This window comes from Mesoplodon densirostris, chromosome 4 (genome assembly GCF_025265405.1).
Source record: "Mesoplodon densirostris isolate mMesDen1 chromosome 4, mMesDen1 primary haplotype, whole genome shotgun sequence".
NCBI classification, from domain to species: Eukaryota; Metazoa; Chordata; class Mammalia; order Artiodactyla; family Ziphiidae; genus Mesoplodon; species Mesoplodon densirostris.
Genome location: NC_082664.1, coordinates 44379556 through 44405355, shown reverse-complemented (window position 1 = coordinate 44405355; position 25800 = coordinate 44379556). Strand labels below are relative to the sequence as shown.

The 25800-nt window shown below is 35.7% G+C and overlaps 1 protein-coding gene across 10 annotated transcripts in view; it reads left to right on the top strand.

The window, feature by feature from the left end:
- Positions 1-25800, top strand: part of KIAA0586 (KIAA0586 ortholog) — a 107347-nt gene that overhangs the window by 1507 nt on the left and 80040 nt on the right. For all 10 annotated transcript variants that reach the window (XM_060096136.1, XM_060096135.1, XM_060096134.1 and 7 more), the window contains 13 exons: positions 262-332; positions 3224-3293; positions 4217-4286; positions 9668-9842; positions 10589-10810; positions 13135-13288; positions 14540-14707; positions 15715-15838; positions 20803-20935; positions 21544-21761; positions 22155-22227; positions 23682-23909; positions 24876-25050. In XM_060096136.1, coding sequence (XP_059952119.1) covers positions 262-332; positions 3224-3293; positions 4217-4286; positions 9668-9842; positions 10589-10810; positions 13135-13288; positions 14540-14707; positions 15715-15838; positions 20803-20935; positions 21544-21761; positions 22155-22227; positions 23682-23909; positions 24876-25050 — 1881 coding nt within the window. The remainder of the gene's footprint in view (positions 1-261; positions 333-3223; positions 3294-4216; positions 4287-9667; positions 9843-10588; positions 10811-13134; positions 13289-14539; positions 14708-15714; positions 15839-20802; positions 20936-21543; positions 21762-22154; positions 22228-23681; positions 23910-24875; positions 25051-25800) is intronic.

Sequence of the window (25800 nt, the reverse complement as noted above, 5' to 3'; positions counted from 1 at the left end):
GTGTAATGACATATTTTATAACATTTTATACTTATCTCATTTGATTGTCAGCTCTGAGCCCTTATTTTCCAAAATATCAGATGTAAAAACCTTCATCAGGATATGTTTAAGTACATTTTAAGATTTTTGCATGAAGAGTGGCTTCCAATTTAATTAATTGCATTAATATGGAGTTTATAGTTCTTGAATTATGTTTGTACAGTTTCAAAAGGTAACATTCTGATTTAAAAATCACTAAAATTGATTCCTTTATTTTGTTAGGTTCATCAGACTTAACTTCTGCCAGAAATTATCAGCAGCCTCCATTAGAAAATCCCACTGTGTCAGAAAGTGTAAGCAAAAGAATTCTTAATTATGCTCATGTTAAAATTTTAAGTATTGGCAAATAATGCTTTTTAAAATTTTGTTTGATTAGCAACAGACCTTGTTTTTATTTAAATTTCATTTACCAAAGAAATGTTTTTACAAACTGTAAGGTAAAGGTAAAGCAGCCGTAACAACATAATCAAAAAAAAGTGAGGGGGCTTCCCTGGTGGCACAGTGGCTGCGAGTCCGCCTGCCGATGCAGGGGATACGGGTTCGTGCCCCGCTCTGGGAGGATCCCGCATGCCGTGGAGCAGCTGGGCCCGTGAGCCATGGCCGCTGAGCCTGCGCGTCCGGAGCCTGTGCTCCACAACGGGAGGGGCCACAGCGGTGAGAGGCCTGCGTACCGCAGGAAAAAAAAAAAAAAAAAAAAAGGGAGGTGTGAATTATATATCATTCAAACTATTCTGAAGCCTTCTGTGTACTTTTTTTTTTTTTGCGGTACACGGGCCTCTCACCGCTGCGGCCTCTCCCACCGCGGATCACAAGCTCCGGACGCGCAGGCACAGCGGCCATGGCTCACGGGCCCAGCCACCCCGCGGCATGCGGGATCCTCCCGGACCGGGGAACGAACCCGCGTCCCCTGCATCGGCAGGCGGACTCCCAACCACTGCGCCACCAGGGAAGCCCGCACTTTTTTTTTTTTTTTGAGAGGTCTTTAAGAAATAATAACATGAAATTCTCATCATAACATTTTTTATTTATAATGCTGAAAATATTTGATTATAAGTATAATGTTTGGTCATGCAATTTAATTATACTTCGACCACTTATCATAATGTTGACCTATATATTGTCAATTTAACTAGTAAACTAAGAATGATATCGAAGCTGTTTACTTATGAACTTTGTCAAAAACTCACAATAAAAATGTATAATTATGTGCTGTACTTCGTCCCTGAATAAATGCATAGTTTTGGGTTGGTGTTTTTTGTTTCTTTTTTGAGCAGGCTTTATTTAATGATTAATGGCATTTGAATTCCATTATTTAAATAATTTCCCAGATGTATGGATATGCTATTATTGTATAATTAAACATAAAAGGGTGATCTTTGGAAGATCATCAGGCAGGATTCTATTAGATTTAATACGGGCTCACAGCTTGTTTTGTGTAGATTTGCCTAATATAAAATATACCTGCAAAGCAAACCTAGTTCTTTATCATTTTACCATGAACATAAACTGCAATCTCTTTGCATTACGTTTTTATTTCATTAATGAGTAGTAAGATTACAGTGTGTATTGACTTGACCCTGCTATTTTAATGAGAAAATTAGTTTGTGTCTGATATGCTCACAATTTTAAGCTTATTTGGATTTGTTCCTATTCATACGTGTTTCTCCCTACTATTAGAAGATGAAATATACCTTTTCCTACTTGGGACAAATCCTTACACATGTTCAGAAAGAAAACAAAAACTTTAAAAAAATCACTATAGAAAATACAAAGAGAAGAAGGAAAAAAAGAAATTCCACAACTAAAATCAACAACTGTTAACATTTTGAGTTTCTTTTCTATGTGTATATATATTTTATGAAGTGAGACCATACTGTTTTATAATTTAATAGTATTAAGGTTATCGTTGCATGCCACTGATTTTTTTTCCTAGAAACTTTTAATGGGTTCACAGAATTTCAGTGTATGTATGTACCAAAGTTTATTTGTTCATATTCCTGTCATTTGACATTAAGGTTTTTTTCCCCGTTTTTTATAATATAAACAACCAGGTGATGAACATTCTGGTATATATCCTAGCTCATTTCCTTGTATTAATTTCTAGGTGTAAAGTTATTAGATAAAAGATTATGCACATTTTTTGCAGTGTTTCTAAATTGCCTCCAGAAAAACTGTATCAGTATATATTCTCCAGCAAGGTCATGAGTAAGAATTAGTGGAGTTATTTCCCCCCGTCTTTATTTATACGAAGCGTTAAAATTAAACCAAAAAAAACCCTGCCATTTTGATAGGTGAAAAAGGCATCTCATTGTTTTATTTTCTATTTCTTTTATTATTAGTGGAGGGGAAATTTTTTTCATTTATATTGCCACCTGTATTTACTCTTTTGTGAATTACATATTTATGTGCTGTGCTTTTTCTAACTGATTTGTGGGAGTTCTTTACATTAATTTCCCAGATACATTTTACTGTATTGTTAGCCTCATTGGCTATTTTTAGGAAGTTAACACCTGTTACCAGCAGATAGCTTGGATCAGTTTTCTTTTATGATTTTCTCTTTTCCCTTTAATGATTTAGCAGGGAAAAAATGTGTGTGTAAGAAAGATGAAGCAATGTCGACTGAACCTAATACTTAAAAAGTCATGGTGTCTTAGCACTGAATAGAATCTTAGAAGCGAAGTCTAGGGTTACACATGTGAGCAGAAAGCTATTTGCCAGTAGGTGTCACTTATATAGTGAAGTCTTCTGAGACCACATTATAGCTTAGTGACAAAGAATACTGTGATTAATTTGTGATATTGTGCCATGCGTTGACCATCCTTACGAACTTCATTTGACTCACAGTAAATCACATTTTCACATTTAACTATAGCCACTGATATGTTACATAAGTTGCTCTGCTGAGAGTACCAAATCAGGATTTGAATCTGAATTTCAAGATCACAGTTGCTTGCTTGTTCACTTACCCATTCGTTCACTTGATGACAGCTCATTACTCATTCAACAAACCTTTGAGTAGCTTCAAGGTACCTAAGCATTATGGTGGTGCTGGGAATTAAGCATATAAAACACACAGTCCTGTCCTCCCAGGGCACAGTAGTCACATGGCTAGTAAATGGTAATTGATAAATAATAAATCATAAAGTTTATTTAACCTTTCATTTCTTCCTTTCATATCTTAAAGGATTTTTCTAAAGATGTTGCAGTGCATGTGTTACCTTTGGATAAAACAGAAGAGAACAACAGACAAAAAGGTAAAAGGATAGATTTGATTATTTTGGTAAAACATACATAACATAAAATTTACCATTTTTAAGTGTACTGTTCTGTAGCATTAGGTATATTCATATTGTGCAGCCATCACCACCGTCCATCTCCAGAACTTTTCATCTTCCCCAACTGAAACTCTGTACTCATCAAATACTAACTCTATTCCCCCCTCACCATTCTACTTTCTGTCTCTATAAATTCCACTATACCTCATATATATGGAATCATACAGTTTTTGTCCTTTGGTGACTGACTTATTTCACTTAGCATGTCTTCATGGTTCATTTATGTTGTAACATGTAAGAATTTCCTTGGTAAGGATAGAATTTTAGATTTTTAGACATTCATTGATTTTTTTTTAGATAGTCATTAAACAGCCTTATAGTTTTTTCTTATTATTTTCATTTTAATTAGTTCTTCCTTCCAAATTAAGCTACTAATGGAAACTCTGAAGTCCAGAAAATGGTTTGTAATGGTAAGGATACTTTTATTATTGCCAACATATTGCATAGGTTTGGTATTTGATACCTGTTTATACATGCTGAATTCAAGTTTTATATAGTCTTTGGTAAGATAATAGATTAAAATATGCATTGAAAAAATTTATTTAATGACATTTTAAAAGTAGTTGGTTTTATTTTCATCTAAGCAGTTTTATTGTTAGAGTTTGAACAAATGTCTCTAATTTGGCCCCAGGTGTTTTTACACAATTTTTTTCCTACTGTCTAGGGTTATAACTATTATTACTCAGTCATTTAATTTGTTCCTTACCTTTTTAAATTGAAAGGTCATATTGCTGAATCCCCAAACATTTTTTTTAGTTAAAAAGGTTTTTCTTTGAGTAGCTTATCAAAATTTAATAAATTTTCAGGAATCTAAAGTATATCTTTGTGTTTTGATTTTGCAGCAAATGACATCTTTATTTCTCAGTACACTATGGGACAGAAAGATGCTCTAAGAGCAGTTTTAAAACAAAAGTAAGTTTCATTTACAGAAAATAGGTGGGCCATTTCTTATGTTTCTATATGGTTCTCTAAAATCAGCTTTATTTATACTTTGCACCTAGGAAAAAGTTGTTTTTTTCAATGTGTGAAATATATATATGTGATAATATGTATAAAGCATTTTTCATGGTGCTGGGCATGTGTAAAATACTCAGTGGCTGTTAACAATTATTATTATTATTATTATTATTGAAGATGTATTGTTCTAAGCACTTTATGTGCATTAACTCATTGAATTCTCTCAAAATCCAATGAAATAGATTCCATTACTATCCCAATTTTACAGAATCCCCATTTTATAGATAAGGAAACTGAGGTAGAGAGGGATTGATCTTCCCAAAGTCATTTAGCAAGTATTCACTGGGCTGGGATTCAAACCCAGGTAGTCTGTCTTCAGAGTCCTCTCTTAGTCACCTCACTATACTGCTTATAGCAGTAGTCAAGTAGTTCCAAATATATAATACTTACTACTTACTATCAAAGGACAATTTAGACGTTTTCTGGTTAAGATTTGAGAAAGGGGCAAGCTTAGCATCTGGATGGAGTGAAGGGGAATGTGGCTACTACTCTATTCAAATGCTTCCTCCCAACTTTATCTTTAATGCCAGTGAAATACAGAACCAACCCTGACAACAGCACCATGCTAAACATGAAAGAATATATCACTGGAGGAATTTTTTTTTTATCATTAGTGGCAGTGGAATGAGATACATATTCTTAGGCTAAATGTATTCTACTCCTAAACCAGAGCGGCCTGGGACGCCCCTTAGAAAATAGGAAAATCTTTTACTTTTGAACTCTCATTTTATTCAAAAAGGAAATTTTAGATTACTTCTATAAGTGGAAAGTTGGTATTTCTAATAATACAATGAAAATAAGTATACAACTATTAAAATAAAGTTTATTCTTTTTCACCTATAGTTATCCATGGTATACATATTATACTCTGGGAAACACTAACGAAATAAATATTACCTCCAAACTACAAGGGTGTGATCTGAGCCAGCCAGAGTTTCACAACTGGTTGTTTTGCTTAATGGTGCTTTTCCTTTTTACATTTGATCAGCCTCCAGTTCCCAATATGTGATATGGTGGTTAGGAGGAGAATTTGGATGGTAAATTTCATTCTGGGATTTGTAAATATATAAGAAAAGGCAAAAGTAAGGGCATGAGGGAGTAGTGCAGCCCCCCAAATTCTATACTTGAACTAAAAATTGCAGACTACATCTGGCTCATTTGGAGAGAAAGTGATTACCATTTCCATCCAGCTGACCCCAGGTGGAAGTGGCTGCTTGCAACCGTAATAGGGACTTTATCAACTTGCCTTCGAGTCAGAACTCTCAGATCTGAGAGGGAGAAGTTGTTTATATACAAGTGGACAGTGAGAGGTAACTGTGAACACTACTCCTCTTATCTTTTCACAGTAGATCTCTCCCCATTTCAGGAACAGAATTTTTTTAAAAAAGCAAAAAACAAAAAAACTAGGAAGGGCCTCTGAGAAGGTTATTGCAATGTAGAGAATAATAATTGAGTCAGAAGTATAAAATGACTCTCATACTGGGTTAAGAGAGATATTGCTGTAGTCAGTGTCACTTGAATTTTTTTTTTTTTTGAGAATGGTGGATGGAATTTGGCAAAGTGATTCTAAAATTTACTTGGAAGGACACACAAGTTGAGAATATATACACATACTGTTAAGAATACATACATGTAGAATGCACACAGTTGAGAATAGCTAATTTTGGAGAAACAGAAATGGAATGATGGAAAATCTGCCCTATTTGCTACTATAATATGCTGTAAAGCTGTGATAAAAGGTAATCAGCTGGAGCCTTTGAGGAATGAAGAGTCTGTCCAGAGTGTCTAGAACAAGGATAGAATGTCCTTACATGTGGCTGGAGAGGTAAGCAAGGGGTGAGGTTATAAACTACTTTAAAGAAGTTTGGACTTAAAGAGAAACGGCAAATCATTTAAAAGTTTTAAAGTATGATATATTTTTCTTAAAAGGCTCACTCAGGTAGTTATGAAAAAATGGATTGGAAGAGGACTGGACTGGAGTCCAGGAAACCAGTTGACTATGAATTTTTCAGGAATCTTTTAAAGAGATGAATTAGATTGGTCCTGAGTACATTGGGGAGTGGTGGAATGTGAGGGTGGGAATCATGCTGGGCTGGAGAGGAGTACACAGGTTTGGAAGATGACCTGGAGATAGAATTGACAGGAATTGCTGCTTAAATGTGAGAGTGAGGAAGGAGCTAAGGATGGATCCTAGATTTTTGGCTTGTATAAATGCATAGTCAGTAGTAGCATTCATTAAGAAAGGGAAGCCTTTGGGGAATAAATTTCATTTTAGACGTAAGCAGGGGTTTGAGGTACCTATGAGACATCCAGGTGAAAAATGTCCGATAGGAAATTGAATATAAAGGTCAAATTCGCAAAAGGGGTCTAAGCTAGAAATCCATAAGTCATCTGTATGTAGATAGTAGTCTAAGCTCTGGAAGTGATTGAAGTGACTCGGTGGGAGTGTGAGAGTGAAAAGAGATGGCATAGGGTAGGGCTCTGAGAAAACCAAACCTTTAAGAGATGTGCAAAGAAAGCAATGTGGCTTCTAAATGCTACTCAGAAAGTTTATCCAGAGGTGTAAGAGAGTATGGTCTTAACAAAACCAAGGGAAATGAGGTTCTAAGTTTGATAGCTGCTCAGAGGTAAAGAAAGATAAGGACTGAAAAGTGTCCATTGCATTGAGCAAGACGAGGTATTAATGGCCTCGGTAAGAGCAGTTTCAGTGTAGCATTGGGATAGATGCCAGATTCAGAGGATTTAGGAGTAAAGAAGAAAGTTCTAGAAAAAGACTAGAAGGAAACAGTTTCTTCTGAATGGGAGAGTTATGTGCATTTTTTTCTAGTTCTTTACACTTAGAAGCTCATTTGCTACATTGAGCATTTATTAATTTGATAATTGGAAAAAATAAAACTTTAAAGCCTATAAAGAAGTTGATGTCTAGCCTTATAATGTTATTTTTCTTGTTGGTCAATTTAATGTATTAATGTAGAATGAAAGATCTTAAAGGGTAAGTCACATTCAGACTTCAGACAGAAATTCTAAAAGATATGGATTATCTCAATTACATTTTCTTAGTACACCACTCAGTCAGCTAAATGTATATTGAGCACCTACTATGTGCTCTTTCTTAGTTGCTGTTTGGTATAAAAGAAGTCCCCGGACCCCCACCCCAGGTTGCTTAGAGCTTGGTTGGGGAGAGAATAGGCAGATATATGGAGGAATGCATGATTAGAGCTGCGAGAGGAAACATTCAATACACTGTTAAACTGTTCTGTACAGACATTTAAACCATAGGATGGCTGACTATCAAGCCTCAGTTGTGTGGTATAGGAAGTAAATGCAAAAGTAATTAATGAATGGAGAGATCAAGAGGAAGTGTTATGAGAGCAGGCTTATTGAAAAAGGTAAGGCTTTTGTTGTATCTTGAGGAGAAGGATAGAGTAAGTTGGGTGAAGAAGGTTGAGAGAGTGAGAAAAAGCATGGAGTCAGCTGTGGGAGTGGCATGGCGTAGTCAGTGAGAGCAGTGTGACTCAGGAAGAGGTGGTTTTGGGAGGAAAAGTGCAGTATGTATAGGGCAGGGCCAGAGGATGGAGTGTGTGGAAGGCCAAACGGGAAAGTAGCCTATTCAGTTGTCTATAAGGAATGATTTTAGATTTTTGAATGGTGGGAAAATGTGTGTGGAAAGTTTTTAAGCAATTAGAAACAGGAAGAATGAAATAGTTGGCCAGAGATGACGGTTTTGTACTAGAGCAGAAGTCTGAAGGGAGAAGTGCTGTTTGAGAGAGAAAGCTTGGTGTCATGGGACGATCTCTGGGAACTGGTCCTAACTCAGCTACTTACTAGTTCTGTGACGTGATCAAGTAAATCCCATTACCTCTGTGGACCTCAGTTTCTTGATGTGAAAATTAGGAAGGATGGGCTACTGGGTTCCCCCTACCTCCATAATTCCATGACACTAGTCCTGCAATTGTGATGAAATAATTGACAAAACCTGATGACTCAGTTGGGCATGAGAAGGTAAACGGAGGATAGAGAAGTTAACTTCAAAATTTTGAGAATGAGAAAAATGATGCTCTTAATAGAAATGAGGCAACATCAATGAGGAGTAAGTTTAAGAGCTCTGTGGCCTTCTTCAAAAATCAAAGGGTGGGGGGCTTCCCTGGTGGCGCAGTGGTTGAGAGTCCACCTGCCGATGCAGGGGACATGGGTTCGTGCCCCGGTCCGGGAAGATCCCACATGCCACTGAGAGGCTAGGCCCGTGAGCCATTGGCCGCTGAGCCTGCGCGTCCGGAGCCTGTGCTCCGCAACGGGAGAGGCCACAACAGTGAGAGGCCCGCGTACCGCAAAAAAAAAAAAAAAAATCAAAGGATGGAAATTCAGCAGCTGGAGATGGAGCTCATTCCTATTGATTTTACTTAGACTTACCTTAGGGACTCTTCAGTTTTGTCAGTGTTTTCTTTCATTGATTTCTTTTAGGCCAAATACAGCACAAAATTGACCAGTCTTTTTTTTTTTTTTAGGTCTTTAGTTAAATCCCTTACAGTGAATATGCATCTATTTTCTGGACTCTTTTTTTTTTTTTTTTTTTTTTTTGTGGTACGCGGGCCCCACACTGTTGTGGCCTCTCCCGTTGTGGAGCACAGGCTCCGGACACGCAGGCTCAGCGGCCATGGCTTACAGGCCCAGCCGCTCCGTGGCATGTGGGATCTTCCCGGACCAGGGCACGAACCCGTGTTCCCTGCATCGGCAGGCAGACTCTCAACCACGGCGCCACCAGGGAAGCCCTCTGGACTCATTTTTAATCCACACTGCTTAGTAGTGTATTTTGTGCCCATTTTAATAAACTAGGTGACATTTATTAAATCTAAATGAGTTAGAATTTAAAAAATTCTTTTCAGCAGTTTTAACAATCCCTCTTGGGTTGTCTTACTTTGGGTGTAAAACTTGATACCTAAATTCTTAGAGCCTTTTCTGCATGTTTTAAATTTGTACTTCTTGACTATAAATCATTTTAATTGTGCCCATGTCTTTTCCACATGCATAAGTCATATTTTCTGAAATATCAGTGCCTTCCAAGGAATTACCTTTTTATTTCTTTAGTGTGTAGTGACCTGAGCCTTAATAGATTTCATTAACCAAATGACTGATAAGATGCTGATAGTGAAAAATAGGGATTTAACTTTTTTAAAAAATCAAGAAAACTCACCTGCAGCAGATTACCACTTGTAGGTATTTCTTCTAATGGTTCAGTAGAGGTTACTGAATAGATTTTATTCCTTTTTTATTTACAGAGCTCAAAGCATGCCTGTCTTTAAGGAGGTAAAGGTACAGCTTTTAGAAGATGCCAGCGCAGAAAAGGACCCTATTATTCAGGAGAATAGAACTTCACCCAGTGGAATTGATTCAGCTGCAACTGTGGCTGCAGCAACTGCTGCCGCCATTGCAACAGCAGCTCCACTGATAAAAGTATATCTGTTTCTTCCCAGATAGTCATTACTACTTTGTAAAATGTAAAAATGTTTATTAGAAACTGATTCTGTAATTGTTGTGTCCAGCCATTGGCTAGGGATATTGCTGTCTGTAGTTGTGAATTATTTCTCAGAAGTTGTGAGATTTACCTCACATCCCTGTGTTAGTTCTAGAAAATTCTGGACTTTCTTAGTTTTAGCGCTGAAAAATCTCATCTTGGGAACCCCTCAGTCCTGGGTATATGGGATGGTTGGTCATCCTTATTTTAGAGCTAGAAGGGACCATACAGACCATCTATGCCAAACCCCTCAGTTTGTAAATGGGAAAAATGAGAAACAGGTCAGAGTCAGCAATAAGGTCTTAGAGCTAATAGGGGGAGAGCCAAGACTGCTGACCTAACTCAGCCTCAGATTAGTGAAGTATTGAAAGCTACTTTGTTTTGCTATTTCCTTCTTTTTAATTTCCATTTAAGTATTTTAAATTTCCATTAAGTATTTAATTTCCACTTAAGAAATAAAAATTGTATGTGACAAATTTGTTATTTTTTATGAGAGAAAAGATCTACTTAAGGATAACTATCTGCTGCCTTTTATTTCTGTGATTCTAAAAATAAAGGCATAAAATCATCAGAAATTTAGAGGGTAAAAGCTCTGGTTTGATAATTTCTCAATACCAATATTTTATATAATCTTTCTAGTAATTGAGCATATTTTTGATATCTTTGGATATTTTTACTGTTTTAGGTGCAGAGTGAGTTGGAAGCAAAGGTCAATACTGTTACAGAATTACTCAATAAGTTACAGGAGACTGATAAACAGCTACAACGCGTTACAGAGCAGCAGACAACCATTCAGAATAAACATGAGAAACTACACTGCCGTGATCATGGAAAGCAAATGAATGTGTTTATGGAGCAGTACATTAGGCATCTTGAAAAACTGCAGCAACAACAAATAGATATTCAGGTAATAAAGGGATCACACATTCCATGACCTTTTATCACGTGGATCTCTAAGCTAATATTCATTGATTATTGCAATAGCTCAGGAGATTGTAACAGTTTTAGTTCTTAAATAATGATTTGCTTTTGTTCAGAATTCTTTTCCTCTATGGGGTAACTCTGCATGTTCTAGTTCAGACGTCTAGCTCTGTGAGACCTCTCCTTATAGTTGGCTTTTCCTTCTTTTGTGGTATTTCCGTTCACGGCGTTTTTAAAGGGCATTTATCGCATTGCAGTTTTTTGTTTACATCAGTGGCTCTTAGCCTGGGAATGTGCGTCAGACTCATTTGGAGAGCTTTATAAATATACACGTGCTTGTACCTCTCAGAAAGTCTGAGACAGCAGGTCTCAGGTGGGGTCTGGGAATCCTTGAAGGCTCTCTAATGATTCTGTTGTACACCCCTGGATGAGAACCACCTAGTATATTTATTTGCTTCTACATTTACTTAATTAAAAAGAATGAACATTCTTATGCCTTTTGAATATGAGGCACTGGGCTATTATAAAAAGAAGAGTTATCCTCACAGAGAGCTGATAGTATAGTTTCTTGTTTATTTTGGAATTTCTAAGTCCTGGGATACTACCCAGCACTCAGGTACTCAGTATACTTTATTTCTGAATGAGTGAATGACCAGCATCGTAAATGCTTTGGGTTTTTTTTTTATACATTTATTTATTTTATTTATTTATTTTTGGCTGTGTTGGGTCTTCGTTGCTGGGCGCGGGCTTTCTCTAGTTGCGGCGAGCGGGGGCTACTCTCCGTTGCGGTACACGGGCTTCTCATTGCGGTGGCTTCTCTTGTTGCGGAGCACAGGCTCTAGGCATGTGGCCTTCAGTAGTTGTGGCACGTGGGCTCAGTAGTTGTGGCACGTGGGCTCTAGAGTGCAGGCTCAGTAGTTGTGGTGCATGGGCTTAGTTGCTCCATGGCATGTGGGATCTTCGTGGACCAGGGCTCAAACCCGTGTCCCCTGCATTGGCAGGTGGATTCTTAACCACTGCACCACCAAGGAAGCCCTGCATTGGTTTTAATTTACTTTTTTTCCCTACTTAGTATGCAGTTTTAAAACTTTTAAAAATAAAATTAAAATATAACATTCAGAAGAATATATAAAAATAAGCTTATCATAGCTCAATATAAGATCACAGAGTGAACACTAATGTCCTGTTATTTTCAAGAATTCCTAATAGAGCTTGTCTTGAAATTTTCATGGGATTAAGGTATTATTTTTATTGGAATGATTATAGGCATATAAAATAAAGTTTTAGTAAGTACTCCATACATTGCTAAAATTGAGTGTGCAGCACGTTATCCGGAGAGACTAGGAGTGGGCCTATCAGAGTGCTGGTCCCCAGTCTACAGATAACTTTGCTTCTCTGAGCCTTGATTTCTTTACCTAGAAAACATTTTTGGTTCAGGATAGAATGAGATGACACATTTGAAAAGCACATTGAGTTTTTTTAAGGTAGTTCTAGGTGCCTGCCATTCATTTATCCTTCCATAAATAAATGCATAATTTATTAACTTTCTGATTTTGGAAGAATGGAATCTTTGCTAATTCAGACATCTTATTTATAAAGCCTATAACTGCAGAGAAAATTGAACTTTCAATGAGTATTTTAGTAGTTCAGTTAAGGCTTAATGAAATGAAATTCTTTTTGAAGAGTGATCTCGATAAATCTTTTTGGTTTTTCTTTGCCTAGCATAAAACTCTTTTAAAATCAGTTTTATTAGTTAAGATACTTACACATTTCAGATGTTTTAATAGTGTTAAAACTGTGTTGTCACTGTAGTTTCCATTTATATGTAAATGCATAAATTACTGCTGCTACTATGCGCAGCTACTGTTTTATTTGAGTGCTTTCTATCAATAGTTTTTAAACCTTTAATTAAAATAAAGTCTTACCATCCAGGATATAAAAGATGAGATGTTTTGGTTTTAAATTCTCTGGTTTAAGTAGAGGTCTAGGGCTAGGGTCCCTTCTTCCTGGTCCTCTCCTACCCTGCTTCAGTGTCTCTTGAGCCATCTCTGAGGTGAAAAGGAAGAAACTGAGGTTTAGAATAAATTAAATGATCAGGGCCACACTGCAGAGCCAGACTTAACCCAAGTGCTATTATATGCTTCCAGTGGCATTGCTGCTGCAGTGGATAGTTGCATGTAATGTATGTATTTTCATTGTTTATTAAATCTAATAGATTGTTTTCAAGTCTTCTAATAAATTTCAAGGTATTTTGTCCTCTAACTCTTTCAAATGCTATTTGAAATTAACAAAGTAATTTTTGTTTTCTAGACTCACTTCATTAATGCTGCACTCAAGACTAGTAGTTTTCAGCCTGTTACTGTGCCCCCTTCTAGAGCAGTGGAAAAGTATTCTGCAAAACCAGACCATTTGAATTTTGGTAGCAGTAATCTATCTTCACATAACACCTTTGCTTCCAAACAAGGTAAAAATATGTAGTTTTCTATGAATAAAAAATGCCAGCTATGAATGTTCTTTGCAGTATATAAGCTGAAAACTTACTTACAAGGTTGTGAGAGACTAAGTCTTTGTTTTATAAAATTAGGGTGTTTTTTTTTTAGGTCAGGTAAGTTTTAGATTATTTTGAAACTTGTTCAGTCAAGTTATGGATCATGTTCTACTTAATGGTTTTAATTAATAACTTTCATAAATTCTTAGAAGCACTTCTATATAAATTTAGAAAAATTTTACTTATCTAGCATCAAAAATGCTTGTCATCAATTCACCAATTTTCTGACAAACTGGCTATTTACTGTTTTCTTGATTCTGTCGGGAGAAACCATCTGAGTACAATTAGAAACTATTTCTAAATATTTTCAAAGAATTAGTAATGCAAGTCTATTTTAATGGAATTTTTAAACTCTCTTTATAAAAACAAAGGAATACATAGCTTATTTGTGTTAAACCTTTGGAATTTAAACTATATCAATAAATGTATCTCCAAATTATTGATATTTGAATAATGAACTAATGAAAATCAAGGGCCTATCCCTTTAATGATATGCAGATCCATGTAGTACAATATTGCCAACATTTGATTTGTTAAAACATTGTTGGATTACAGACATTTTAAAGGTTCCTTATACTTGCAAGGTGCTTTACGTTTCCCCCAAATGAGTGGGTCTTACAATACTTTTGTGAAGTAATGTGAGTCAGTTTTTAAGTTGTAAAGGGAGGAAGATGAAGCCCAGAAAGGTTATGACTGCCTGCTCAAGGTCACCTGGCTTGAGAGTGAAAGTGTCAGAGCTACAGCCAGAACTCAGGTTTCCGCGCTCACCGTTTATAGTTGTCTAATGTATCTTGTACTCACTAAAGTGGGATCTCTCTAGATCAAAGTATATAAAAATTTTAAGACTTTCTATACTTAGCACCACATGGTCTTACCAGTTTTCATTGCCATGAGCAGTGTCTGGCTATGCCATTTTTCACCACAACTTGAATAGCACTGAATATTGTCATATTTTTTTCTTATTTATTAGGTATAAGTATAAAGTATTTATAGTCTGTATTCTTCTGGTTTTAGTGAGGATGAACTTATTTCTATATATTTGTTAATAATTTGAGTATCCTATATAATTTTGGTTTTATTTTTAAAATATGGGGAAGAGTAATATTACAATTTAAATGTTTTTAAAAAGTAAGTTAAATTTATTATTTTCTTTATTTTCTATTGAAGCACCTTCAGTAGAGGTTGAAGATACCAATTTTGATAAACAGAAATCTCCTTTGGAGACACCAGCACCTCGCAGATTTGCTCCTGTACCTGTTTCAAAGTATGATAAAATATCAAAGAGGGAAAATCCTACAGATAAAAAAGAAAATATGGAGATGTCACGTCATACAGGTAATAAAGGAATTATAATTAGCACCCACTACTTTTATTAGACCCATCTCAAATTAGGAACAGATTTCCACACTCATGATTTATAATTCTCTAATGTGCCTTTTAGTAACTGAAGTGGGATCTCTATTTTTAATATTTGTATTTAAATGATACTTTCTGGGCAAATCAAGCTTCTTTAGATTCTTTGTAGAAGGAGTTGGAAATATACCTTTATAATTATTCTGACTGTCTTCAACATGTTATTACTTAAACCTTTAATGAAAAAAATTTGTTATTAATAAATAAAAAATAATGCTTTATAGAAGGTAAGGTTGATTATCATGTTTACTTATATTGTTTTTAAGTGTGAATTTAAAATACTAAAACTCAGAGAAATTTACCATTTATTATTGTGTTCAATTGGAAAAAGTGCTAATAACCTTTATAAGTGACAGGAAATAATAATTTGTTATAGACACTTAAAATATAGCCTTTCTAGTAAAAGTAAGTAAAAATGTTAAATATAAGCTTTCATTTTTGGAGTCATTTAAATGCATTCCAGTCTTGTTTTGGACACATTTAAAGAATCTTAAGGAATTTAAAAGATAATAAAATCTTTAATTAATAAACTAACCTCACCAAAAAAAAAAATTTTGTTATGTAGTCTCATTAAAGATGAGGCTAAAAGGAAGATTCAACCAATAGTTGTTGTGAAGAAATAGTTAAATCTCCCTTTTACTGTTTATAAAAATAGTTCAGTTTACTGGGCTTTGTGATGATGTTACTTCTCATTCAAATTCCTTTTTTCTGTGATGGAAATAAATTCAGGCCTAAAATTTTACTGGTATAGTTTCCTTGAGTTATAAATATTTAGTTTTATTGATGAATGTACATTGTAAATTGTAAAATCACCACATGATTTTTAAATCACCACATGAAACTAATTTAGTACACATATATGTGAGATAGTATATAAAAGAGAAATGAATTAGTACTTGAAAAATGATACTGTATTTCTTCTATTGTAGAAAATGTAGGACTCTTGGAACAAATTTTGAATAACTATGATTCTTTGACAAGAATAAGTGAATCTTCAGACAAAAACTTACTAACTAGATCAAAAATAGGATGGAATCCTGAGAGGAGAAACAGGTAAAAACAAGAGATTGGAATAAAAGCTACATTGAAAAGAGCTTTGTTTATATTTTTAAAATTTCTTTAGAAATCTTAGTGAATTAAAAACATTGCTTTTAAAAATTGTCTTAGATTTAGTTACTATTTTCTTCTGCTAATAGATCTTTCCTCTTTTCTATAATATAATTATGAATACATCTAATTTTCTCAAACTGGATTATTTACTATTCATTTCTGATGAAATGATATCTGGGATTTGCTTCAATAATAATCCATTGCAGGGGCTTCCCTGGTGGCACAGTGGTTAAGAATCCACCTGCCAACACAGGGGACATGGGTTCGAGCCCTGGTCCGGGAAGGTCCCACATGCCGTGGAGCAACTAAGCCCGTGCACCACAACTACTGAGCCTGCGCTCTAGAACCTGCAAGTCACAACTACTGAAGCCTGTGCACCTAGAGCCCGTGCTCTGCAACAAGAGAAGCCACCACAATGAGAAGCCGGTGCACCGCAACGAAGAGTAGCCCCTGCTCACTGCAACTAGAGAAAGCCCGCATACAGCAACAAAGACCCAACACAGCCAAAAAATAATAATAATAATAAAATTAATTAGTTAAAAAAATCCATTGCAGGGTGGGGAAAACTGGGTTGGAAGTATAAATGAAATGAGAATAGCCATAAGTTAGTCATTTTTGTAGTTAAATAAAGGTATATAGAGGTCATTATACTATTCTTTCTACTTTTGTGTATGTTTGAAACTTTACATTATAAAGAGTTTTTAAAAAGTCAAATCTAAGCCACTATAATTTTTTTTGAATGTCATGAAAACTACAATAATAAAAACTAAACGTGTCACATTTTGCGTAATCTCATAAGAAGACATTACAATTTTAGTCCATTATATTTAATGTAATTACTGATACAGTAAGATTTATGTCTGTCATGTTGTTATATGTTTTTTTATATCTTAGGTCTTTTTTTATTCCACTGTTCCTACATAATGTCTTTTTTTAAATTAAATATATATATTCTAGTATAAGATTTTAATTCCCTTGTTGCTTCTTTTACTATATTTTTTGAGTTATTTTCTCAGTGGTTGCCCTAGGAATTACAATTAACATCTTAATTTAAAATGATCTAGTTAGGATTAATACCAATTTAATTTCTATAGGATTCAAAAACTTTGCTCTGATATAGATTGATTCCCTCCCCCTTTCTTTCTGCTATTATTGTCATACAAATTATGTCTTCTTGCATTATAAGTTTGTCTATACAGCTTGATAATTATTGCTTTATGTAGTTGTCTTTTATTTTTATTTTTTTTTCTTTTTTGTGGTACGCGGGCCTCTCACTGCTGTGGCCTCTCCCGTTGCTGAGCACAGGCTCTGGACGCGCAGGCTCAGCGGCCATGGCTCACGGGCCCAGCCGCTCTGCGGCATGTGGGATCCTCCCGGACCGGGGCACGAACCCGTGTCCTCTGCATCGGCAGGCGGACTCTCAACCACTGCGCCACCAGGGAAGCCCCTGTAGTTGTCTTTTAAATCCGATAGAAGAAAAGAGTTATAAACAAAAATAATTTAATACTGTCTTTTATATTTACCTATGTAGTTAACTTTTACCAGTACTCTTTGTTTCTTTACATGGATATGAGTTAGTTTGTGGTGTCCTTTTATTTCACTCTGAGGGACTCTTTTTAGTATTTACTGTAGAGTAGGTCTGCTGGTGATGAATTCTCTCAGTTTTGTTTATCTAGGAATGTCTTAATTTCTACCTTTGAAGGGTAGTTTTGCCAGATGTGGAATTTTTGGTTGACACTTTTTCTTTTAGTGCTTTGAATATGTCATCTCACTGCCTCTAGACCTCATGATTTCTGATGAGAAGTAAGCTGTTAATCTTCCTGAGGAAACTGTATATAATTAGTTATTTTTCTCTTGCTGCTTTCAGGATTCTCCCTGTGTCTTAGGCTTTTGACAATTTGACTATGATGTAGCTAAGTGTGGATCTCTTTGAGTTTATCCTCCTTAGATTTTGTTGATGATCTTGAATGAGTGGATTAATATTCATTAAATTGGGGGAGTTTTTGGCCATTATTTCTTCTTTACACAGTTAAATAGTGCACATGACCTTTTTTTTCTCTCCTAGGGCTATGTTGTATGTTGGTATACTTGATGATGTTCCACAGGTCTCTGAGGCTTTTAATTTTTTTCATTCTTTTTTTCTTCTGTTCCTCAAACTGGATAATTTCAATTAATCTATCTTTAAATTTGCTGATTCTTTCTTTTGCCAATTTAAATATGCTGTTTAGCCCGTCTAGTGAATTTTTGTTGTTGTTGTTGTTCCCATATCCCCTCCCTCTTGCATCTCCCTCCCACCCTCCCTATCCCACTCCTCCAGGCGGTCACAAAGCACCGAGCTTGATCTCCCTGTGCTATGCGGCTGCTTTCCACTAGCTATCTACCTTATGTTTGGTAGTGTATATGTGTCCACGCCACTCTCTCACTTTGTCACAGCTTACTCTTCCCCCTCCCCATATCCTCAAGTCCATTCTCTAGTAGGTCTGTGTCTTTATTCCTGTCTTACCCCTAGATTCTTCATGACATTTTTTTTCTTCTTAAATTCCATATATATGTGTTAGCATATGGTATTTGTTTTTCTCTTTCTTTCTTCACTCTGTATGACAGACTCTAGGTCCATCCACCTCACTACAAATAACTCAGTTTCGTTTCTTTTTATGGCTGAGTGTATTCCATTGTACATATGTGCCACATCTTCTTTACCCATTCATCCGATGGTGGACACTTAGGTTGTTTCCGTGTCCTGGCTATTGTAAATAGGGCTGCAATGAACATTTTGGTACAAGACTCTTTTTGAATTATGGTTTTCTCAGGGTATATGCCCAGTAACGTCTAGTGAATTTTACATTTCAGTTATTGTATTTTTCAACTCTCAGAATTTCTATTTTTTAAAAAATAGTTTTTATCTTTATTGATATTCTTTGGTGAGACTTCATTCTTTTAGGTTTCTTTTTGGCCATGTTGTGCAGCTTGCAGGATCTTAGTTCCCTGACCAGGGGTTGAACCCAGGCCCTCGGCAGTGAAAGCGCGGAGTCCTAACCAGTGTACCACCAGGGAGTTCCTGAGACTTCATTCTTATACTTTCTTTTAATTGTAGTAGGTCATTTATGTTCTTTCTCTAGTAAGTCCGATATTTGGGGCTCCTCAAGGACAGTTTCTACTGACTATGCTTTTTGTGTGTCTGAGTTATACTTTCCTGTTTCTTTGTGTCTCACAACATTTTTGTTGAAAATTAGACATTTTAATGTGCCAGTTCTAGAAATCAGATTCTTCCAACAACTGCCACCCCCAACCAGCATTTGTTGGTATTGCTGATTTTTGTTGTTGTTCATGTTGTTGCTGTTTGTTAAGTGATTTTCCTGGACTAATTCTATAATTTTAATTCTTTATCGTGTGTAGCAAGTCTCTATTTGGTTAGCTATGTCTGCTAATGATTGGAAGGAGATTTTCTTATCTGCTTTGAATGAATAAGTCTCCCTGTCTTTGCAAGGGGCTGTGTGTGTGTGTGTGTGTGTGTGTGTACATGTTGGGGCACACCTTCAGTGCTCCAGCAGATTATAAGTCTGTCTTAACCTTAACTTCCTACTTGCACAGAGCCCACAGTCAGTCAGATGTGAAAGATTAGGCCCTTTTTAGGTCATTCTTTTGCATGCACATAGCCCTGTACATGCACATGACCTTCTAGATCCAGTAATGTGTTGGAGGTTTTCAGAACTCCATCATGGACATCTCATTCCCCAAATTTTTGGTTTATTGTTTACCCTCTTGTTTGCCTCAACTGGCATGACCCCCTCAGGCAGCTAAGATGTTGAACAATTGGCACTGTTTTCGAAGAATGACCTGGGGATGGGATTTCTCACTGAGATAACTCTGAGTCAGGTCTAAGGAGAAACCCTGAGAATGGGACTTTTTGAGGGGCTCCAAACTCGTTCTGACTTTTTAGTGGTTGTGAGGCTGTTGGTTTTCTTTCTTTCTTTTTTTTTTTTTGTGGTACGCGGGTCTCTCACTGTTGTGGCCTCTCCCGTTGTGGAGCACAGGCTCCGGACGTGCAGGCTCAGCAGCCATGGCTCATGGGCCTAGCTACTCCGCGGCATGTGGGATCTTCCCGGACTGGGGCACGAACCCGTGTCCCCTGCATCGGCAGGCAGACTCTTAACCACTGTGCCACCAGGGAAGCCCTCTTTTTTTTTTTTTTTAATGTTTTATTTATTTATTTTGGCTGTGCTGGGTCTTAGTAGTGGCATGCGGGATCTTTGTTGTGGCCTTTTTAGTTGCTGTATGCGGGCTTCTTAGTTGCAGCATGCAGACTTCTTAGCTGTGGCATGCATGTGAGATCGAACCTGGGCCCCCTGCATTGGGAACACAGAGTCTTACCCACTGGTCCACCAGGGAATTCTTGAGTCTGTTGATTTTCAAAGCTACCACAGAGTTGGGGAAAGGGCTCTGGGAATAGGGCGAGTTAAAAATGCCATAGAGCTTGCTGTTCTTGTCAGCCATTTTCTTACTTAAATATTCCTTGGGTTGTTGCAAGCTTTTGTTTAATTTCCAGTGTTCTGCAAAAGCTGATTTGACCATTTTTGCTAGTGTTCTCTTTACTCTTAACAGGAGTAGATTTTTAGAGATCCTTACTCCACCATTCCAGAAGTGCTTCTGCACGTTAACTTTTTCAAAGCAAAATGGTTTCCTGCTCTTTTTCTACTATCCCTAAACCAGTCTGGCCAGAGTAATCTTGTTTCTTGTAATTTTTCGTGTTTCATATGTTTAATCACATAACTGATTAATTCTGCTGCACAATTTTAATAAGACTCATTTAGAATTCATATCACTAAGGATGTATCAAAGATTTATATAATCAACTGTTTACTGAATTTATGACAATTTAGAAAACTTTAATTTTAAATCTTTTACAGCATTGACCCTCTATCCACTCAGAAATTTCCTTCCTATGAAGAACTAGGAACAGCTAAAGTGACTGTGCAGAAGTCTGATGATATTCTTCATGATCTTGGCCAAAAGAGGAACGAAACAAATGGCATACTCCAGGTAAGGTGGGAACAAGATACTAAAATTAATGATTAGTAAAGGTAAAAATTATGAAGAAATAAAGTTATCAAGACAGAAAGCAAGAGGAAGGATGAAGACAAAGCATGGAAAGACATGTCAGCCCAGCCTGTTCCCCTTACAAAACTTTTCCAAAAGCCCTCATCAAGTGATTTCTACTTAACTGCTCCTTGGCTAAGACTGAGCCACATGGCAACCTGTAGCTCTCCAGCTTCTGTTGAAGAGGAAGGAAGGTGGAAGGAGAACTGTGAATGGCCCTCGTTTATCCAGTTCACATTGTCTGCTCTGCCTACCTAGAGCCAACTTGCTCTTATTTTGTTTTAGCTTTCTTCACCAGATAGAGCTTTTTTTGGCCACCGAACTGCTGTGGGCTTGCCAGCCGCATTTCACTGAACATTCACATTAGTGCTTCTAAATGGAAAGAAACTTCAGTTGCCAAGTATTCTTTTATAGCTCTTCAATTTGACAAATTGATTCCTTAGACTATATTGGCATAGTATATGTCCCAAACTATAGTAATAGCTCTTATTTGGATTAAAATATTAATATGAGTTTTATATATTAACATTCTTGCTTTTTTATCTTTTAAGCCAAAAGAATCTCAGATTGTGTCAGAGGTTGCTGATCTTCCACAGAATTCCATTAAGCTTCAAATAACCAATACGAGATCCGTATTGAAAGATGCTGAGAAGATTTTGAGAGGAGTACAAAACCATAAAAAAGTACTTGAAGAAAACCTGGAAGCTATTATTCGTGCAAAGGATGGAGCTGCCATGTATTCATTTATCAATGCTCTATCTACCAACAGGTGGGACAGGATGTTGGCATCCCAAGGTTTTTTATGAAACTGCCAGTTTACAGGCTCTCATAATTTTTTTTCTAAGTGCTTCATTTTGTTTTAGTGTGTTTTAATGTTCTTCATTGCCTTTGACATGTGGACTTATTATAAAGTTGGAATTTGGGTATGTACATGTTGCTATTATTTTTCACAGATGTTAATTTTCCCTGTTTTTTTCTCTCCTTGGTACATTTCTTCTGGGATCTACATGTGCTTTTCAAACATTCGATGAAACTAATAACATTGGTTTTTCATTTTCAGATGAAGGATATTGGGCTACACAATAGATTCAAAACTAGGTAAGAGATCTATTCTTAGGACCTTTAATGTTAATTTAAGAAAATTCTTTTTTCTGTTTTGTAGAGAGATGTCAGAGAAGATTCGGATCAGAAAGGCAGTAGATAACTGGATTAAAACTATTTCTGGAGAAATTCAAGTAAGTATTGGAGAAAAACAGAATTAATTGAATTCTTAGGAGATAACATTTATTACAGTTTACAAGTATCATACATATTCTCAAAATAGTCCTTTTAAGTCCACTGATAATTCTTAATTTCACTCTGTCACCCTTTATACTTACTTAGTAATAAGTTTCATTTTACTTAACATGTGCTTTGTCTCGTAAATTATATTATGGCTGTTAACTGGAAAATTGTGGATAATAACTAAAATGTGAGTGATTTGAAAGAAAATTTAGCAAAAGCATTTAGAAAAGGAAGAAGTATACTTACAAAAAAAGGATCTTTTAAAAAAAAAGACAGCAGATTTAGAAGCATTGGCTTACCAAAGTAAAAACATCAAAGTTACTTAAAAGGAAAATACTCCACAAGGTTTTTAAGGTTACTAAGTTTAGAGAAGTCAGTTCCAGCTGGAAAAACTGCCACTTTCTCACCTCCACAAAGCTCATGGTGTATCTTCAGACATTAGCATTGCAAAAATCCATGACAGTTGTTTTTATCAAAGGGTCAGTAATTTAAAGGAAATTCTTAAAATTTTATGTATTTGAAGAAGCAAAACTAGACAGGGTAACTCATTTTTACCTTGGGATGCAAAATGTTTTTTCCTGACTGTAAGATGTGTGTATCTGCGTACTCACAGTGGTAGAAGATGAAGTGTTAGGTTTTTTTGGTTTGGGGGATTTTTTTTTTTTTGTTTCTTTCTTGTTTTTTGGGTTTTTTTGGGTTTTTTTTGGCCTCACTATGTAGCTTGTGGGATCGAACCTGGGCCCTCAGCAGTGAAAGCACAGAGTCTGAACCACTGGACCGCCAGGGGATTCCCTAATATACAGTTTTAAACACTGTTGTTTTAAGAATATATACCTCTAATGTGGTTATAAAGAATTTATATTAGCTGCTATGTAATGCGCCAGAAAAAACGTGGGCTAAGAGACAGAAGACTTGGAGTTCATATCTGGTTCTGCAGACGACTAGCAATATATGTCACTCTATAACTGTGGATTTCATGCAAAATATGCTTGTTTAAACCTACAAGTAACTTTAATTTATAAATAAATCTCAGTGTTTTATTACAAAATTGCTTACTTTTTGGAAACGTATTTTTTAATTTAATTTTTGGAACAGTTACTATATTCATATGGTTTAAACATCAAGAAGTGTAAAAAGCTTTATAATGAAAAGTTGCCCTCTTATCCCTGATCTCATCTACTATTTCTCATCCCCTCTGCTCCATAAAACACCAGTCTTTTTAATCTTTTGTTTATTCTAAAACAGAATTTTTATTCATATGTAAACCAATATCATTTACTTATAAAGCCTTTACAACTGCTAAATTATATTTCTATAGCAGCAGAAAATAAATTCTAGTACTTTTGATGTGAAAGCGTTACTACTTGGATAGATTTTAAGTAATTTTAATTTGGGTTATGTTAAGGATGAACTGGCAAGAAAAGATTATGAACAAAAGAGATTTGATCAGAAGAACCAAAGGACCAAGAGAGTTCAGAACATGAGTAAAGATATTAAAACCAACACACAAGACAAAACGGTAAACAACTCTGTAATTCCAAGAAAACATTCTCAAAAACAAAAAGAGGAGCAAATTAGAAATCCACCTACAAGGAGCATGCCTGCTTCAAGCTTACAGAAAGAGAGAAAAGAGGTAAGATCCTGATCTGGTTTTGTGATGTAAACGTTGCATTATAATTGATCATTTTTTAAAGACATAAATAATGAAATGACTATGAAAATGTTTTAAAAATATGAATGACTATACAAATGTAAACCATCTTTAAACTAGTGATATTTAGAGTTTTGGATATCCATAATGTAGAAATCACTGCACAAAGTATGCAGTTCCTTCCTTCTGACATCTCACACTTATAATCACAGTATTTCAGTTACAGCAGGTATATCTAGAGATCATCTAGTCCAAAAATTAGATCCTCTAGTTCATGGTATTCAAAATTGTATTTCATCTTTGTATGTTGTATATGTGTGTGTGTGTGTATGTGTGTATAAATTTTAGTTTGTTTATTTTTCAGTTTAACAAATGTCTGTTTAGTGCCTAGTGATTGGGAGGCATGGTACTAGATCCTAGAGGGAATTTTTTGGCTGTTCTAACTAAGCTGTAACTTTGTTAATGCCAAACATGGATTGTTGGGCAGATTCATAAAGCATCTGATTAATTCAGTACTTAGTACTTAGTAGATGCTCAATAAATGCTACCTTTCTGTGGCATTTAGATTATGATTGAAGGTGAGATCAGGAATGTAGGAAATTATTTAAAGACTTGGTTTATGTTATTTTACTGTACTTGACAGTTATTACTTTCATATGTAAAATGTGTTTAAACTTGCTTTTTGGTGCTGAAAATATGCTTAGTAGTGTAAGAACCTTCATGTTTTTTGGGTGGATGATTTTTGTATTTAATTTTCATGCTTTGGAAAACTTAACAACTGTAGTTTGAGAACTATCTCCAGAATTTAAGAGCCATTCAACATAGAGGACTTTCCTGACCTGATCATTCTTAATATAGTACTTAAGCTGGCAAAAGGAGTTTTTAGAAAAATGAGATAAGTGTTTGATGACTATTTTGCTGGTGAGTTGAATAACTTTGTATACTTAGGGGTTTTTGAAAGCAACCACAGTGGTACAAGACAAGGATTATATGTTACAAATCTATGGAAAACCAGTTTATCAGGGTCATCGCAGCACTCTTAAAAAAGGACCATATCTCAGATTTAATTCTCCATCTCCTAAATCCAGACCACAGAGACCAAAAGTAATAGAACGAGTTAAAGGTAAGGAACCTCATTTTTTGGTGATAAAACTCATTTTTTGTGGTATTGGTTTAATATGTAAAGTTTAATTTTTGCTTTTTATTACTTATAAATACTGTTCAAATTATGTAATGCTTAGGGATGGAAACATTTCCTTTTAGGAAAGTAGGGAAAAATAGACCAGATTCAAGATAGGATCAGTGGGGAAAAAATAAGATTAGATGGTATCTTCAGATAAAGCATGATAAAAATTTTTGAGATGATGACTTTTAAGCAATTTAAATTATAATCTAGGGAACGTAGACATTTCCTTGCAAAGCTTACTCCATCACATTCTTTATGAACAGAAAGATAAGCCATATGCTGTACATTATCATAAAAGTGCTTATGGGCACTTTTGCAGTTTGGTTTGTCCTCAGAGAGCCTTAGTTAGCAAAGGGGAAAAATTTTTTTGTTACTTTAGTACACAACTAAAAATATCTTTATTTATCACTATATGTTTTGACTCACACCTACCATTTTACTAGTATATTTACTTATAACTCTTAGTTAAATATTGAGTCCGTTGACCTTGGTTACATTTTGAAGTTTCTCAACTTGTGCTTTAGCAGTCTGTAAGGCACTTTGACAACATGCCGTCACTCGTGGATCCCAGCTCATTTTCCTTTCTGATCCTTTCTGGAAGTTGGAGCTGTGGCGGTTGCTTTATTTTTCCTTCCTTTCCTTTCCAAAAGTTAGTTGATCATATAGGGTGTCAGTTTATCTAGAAAT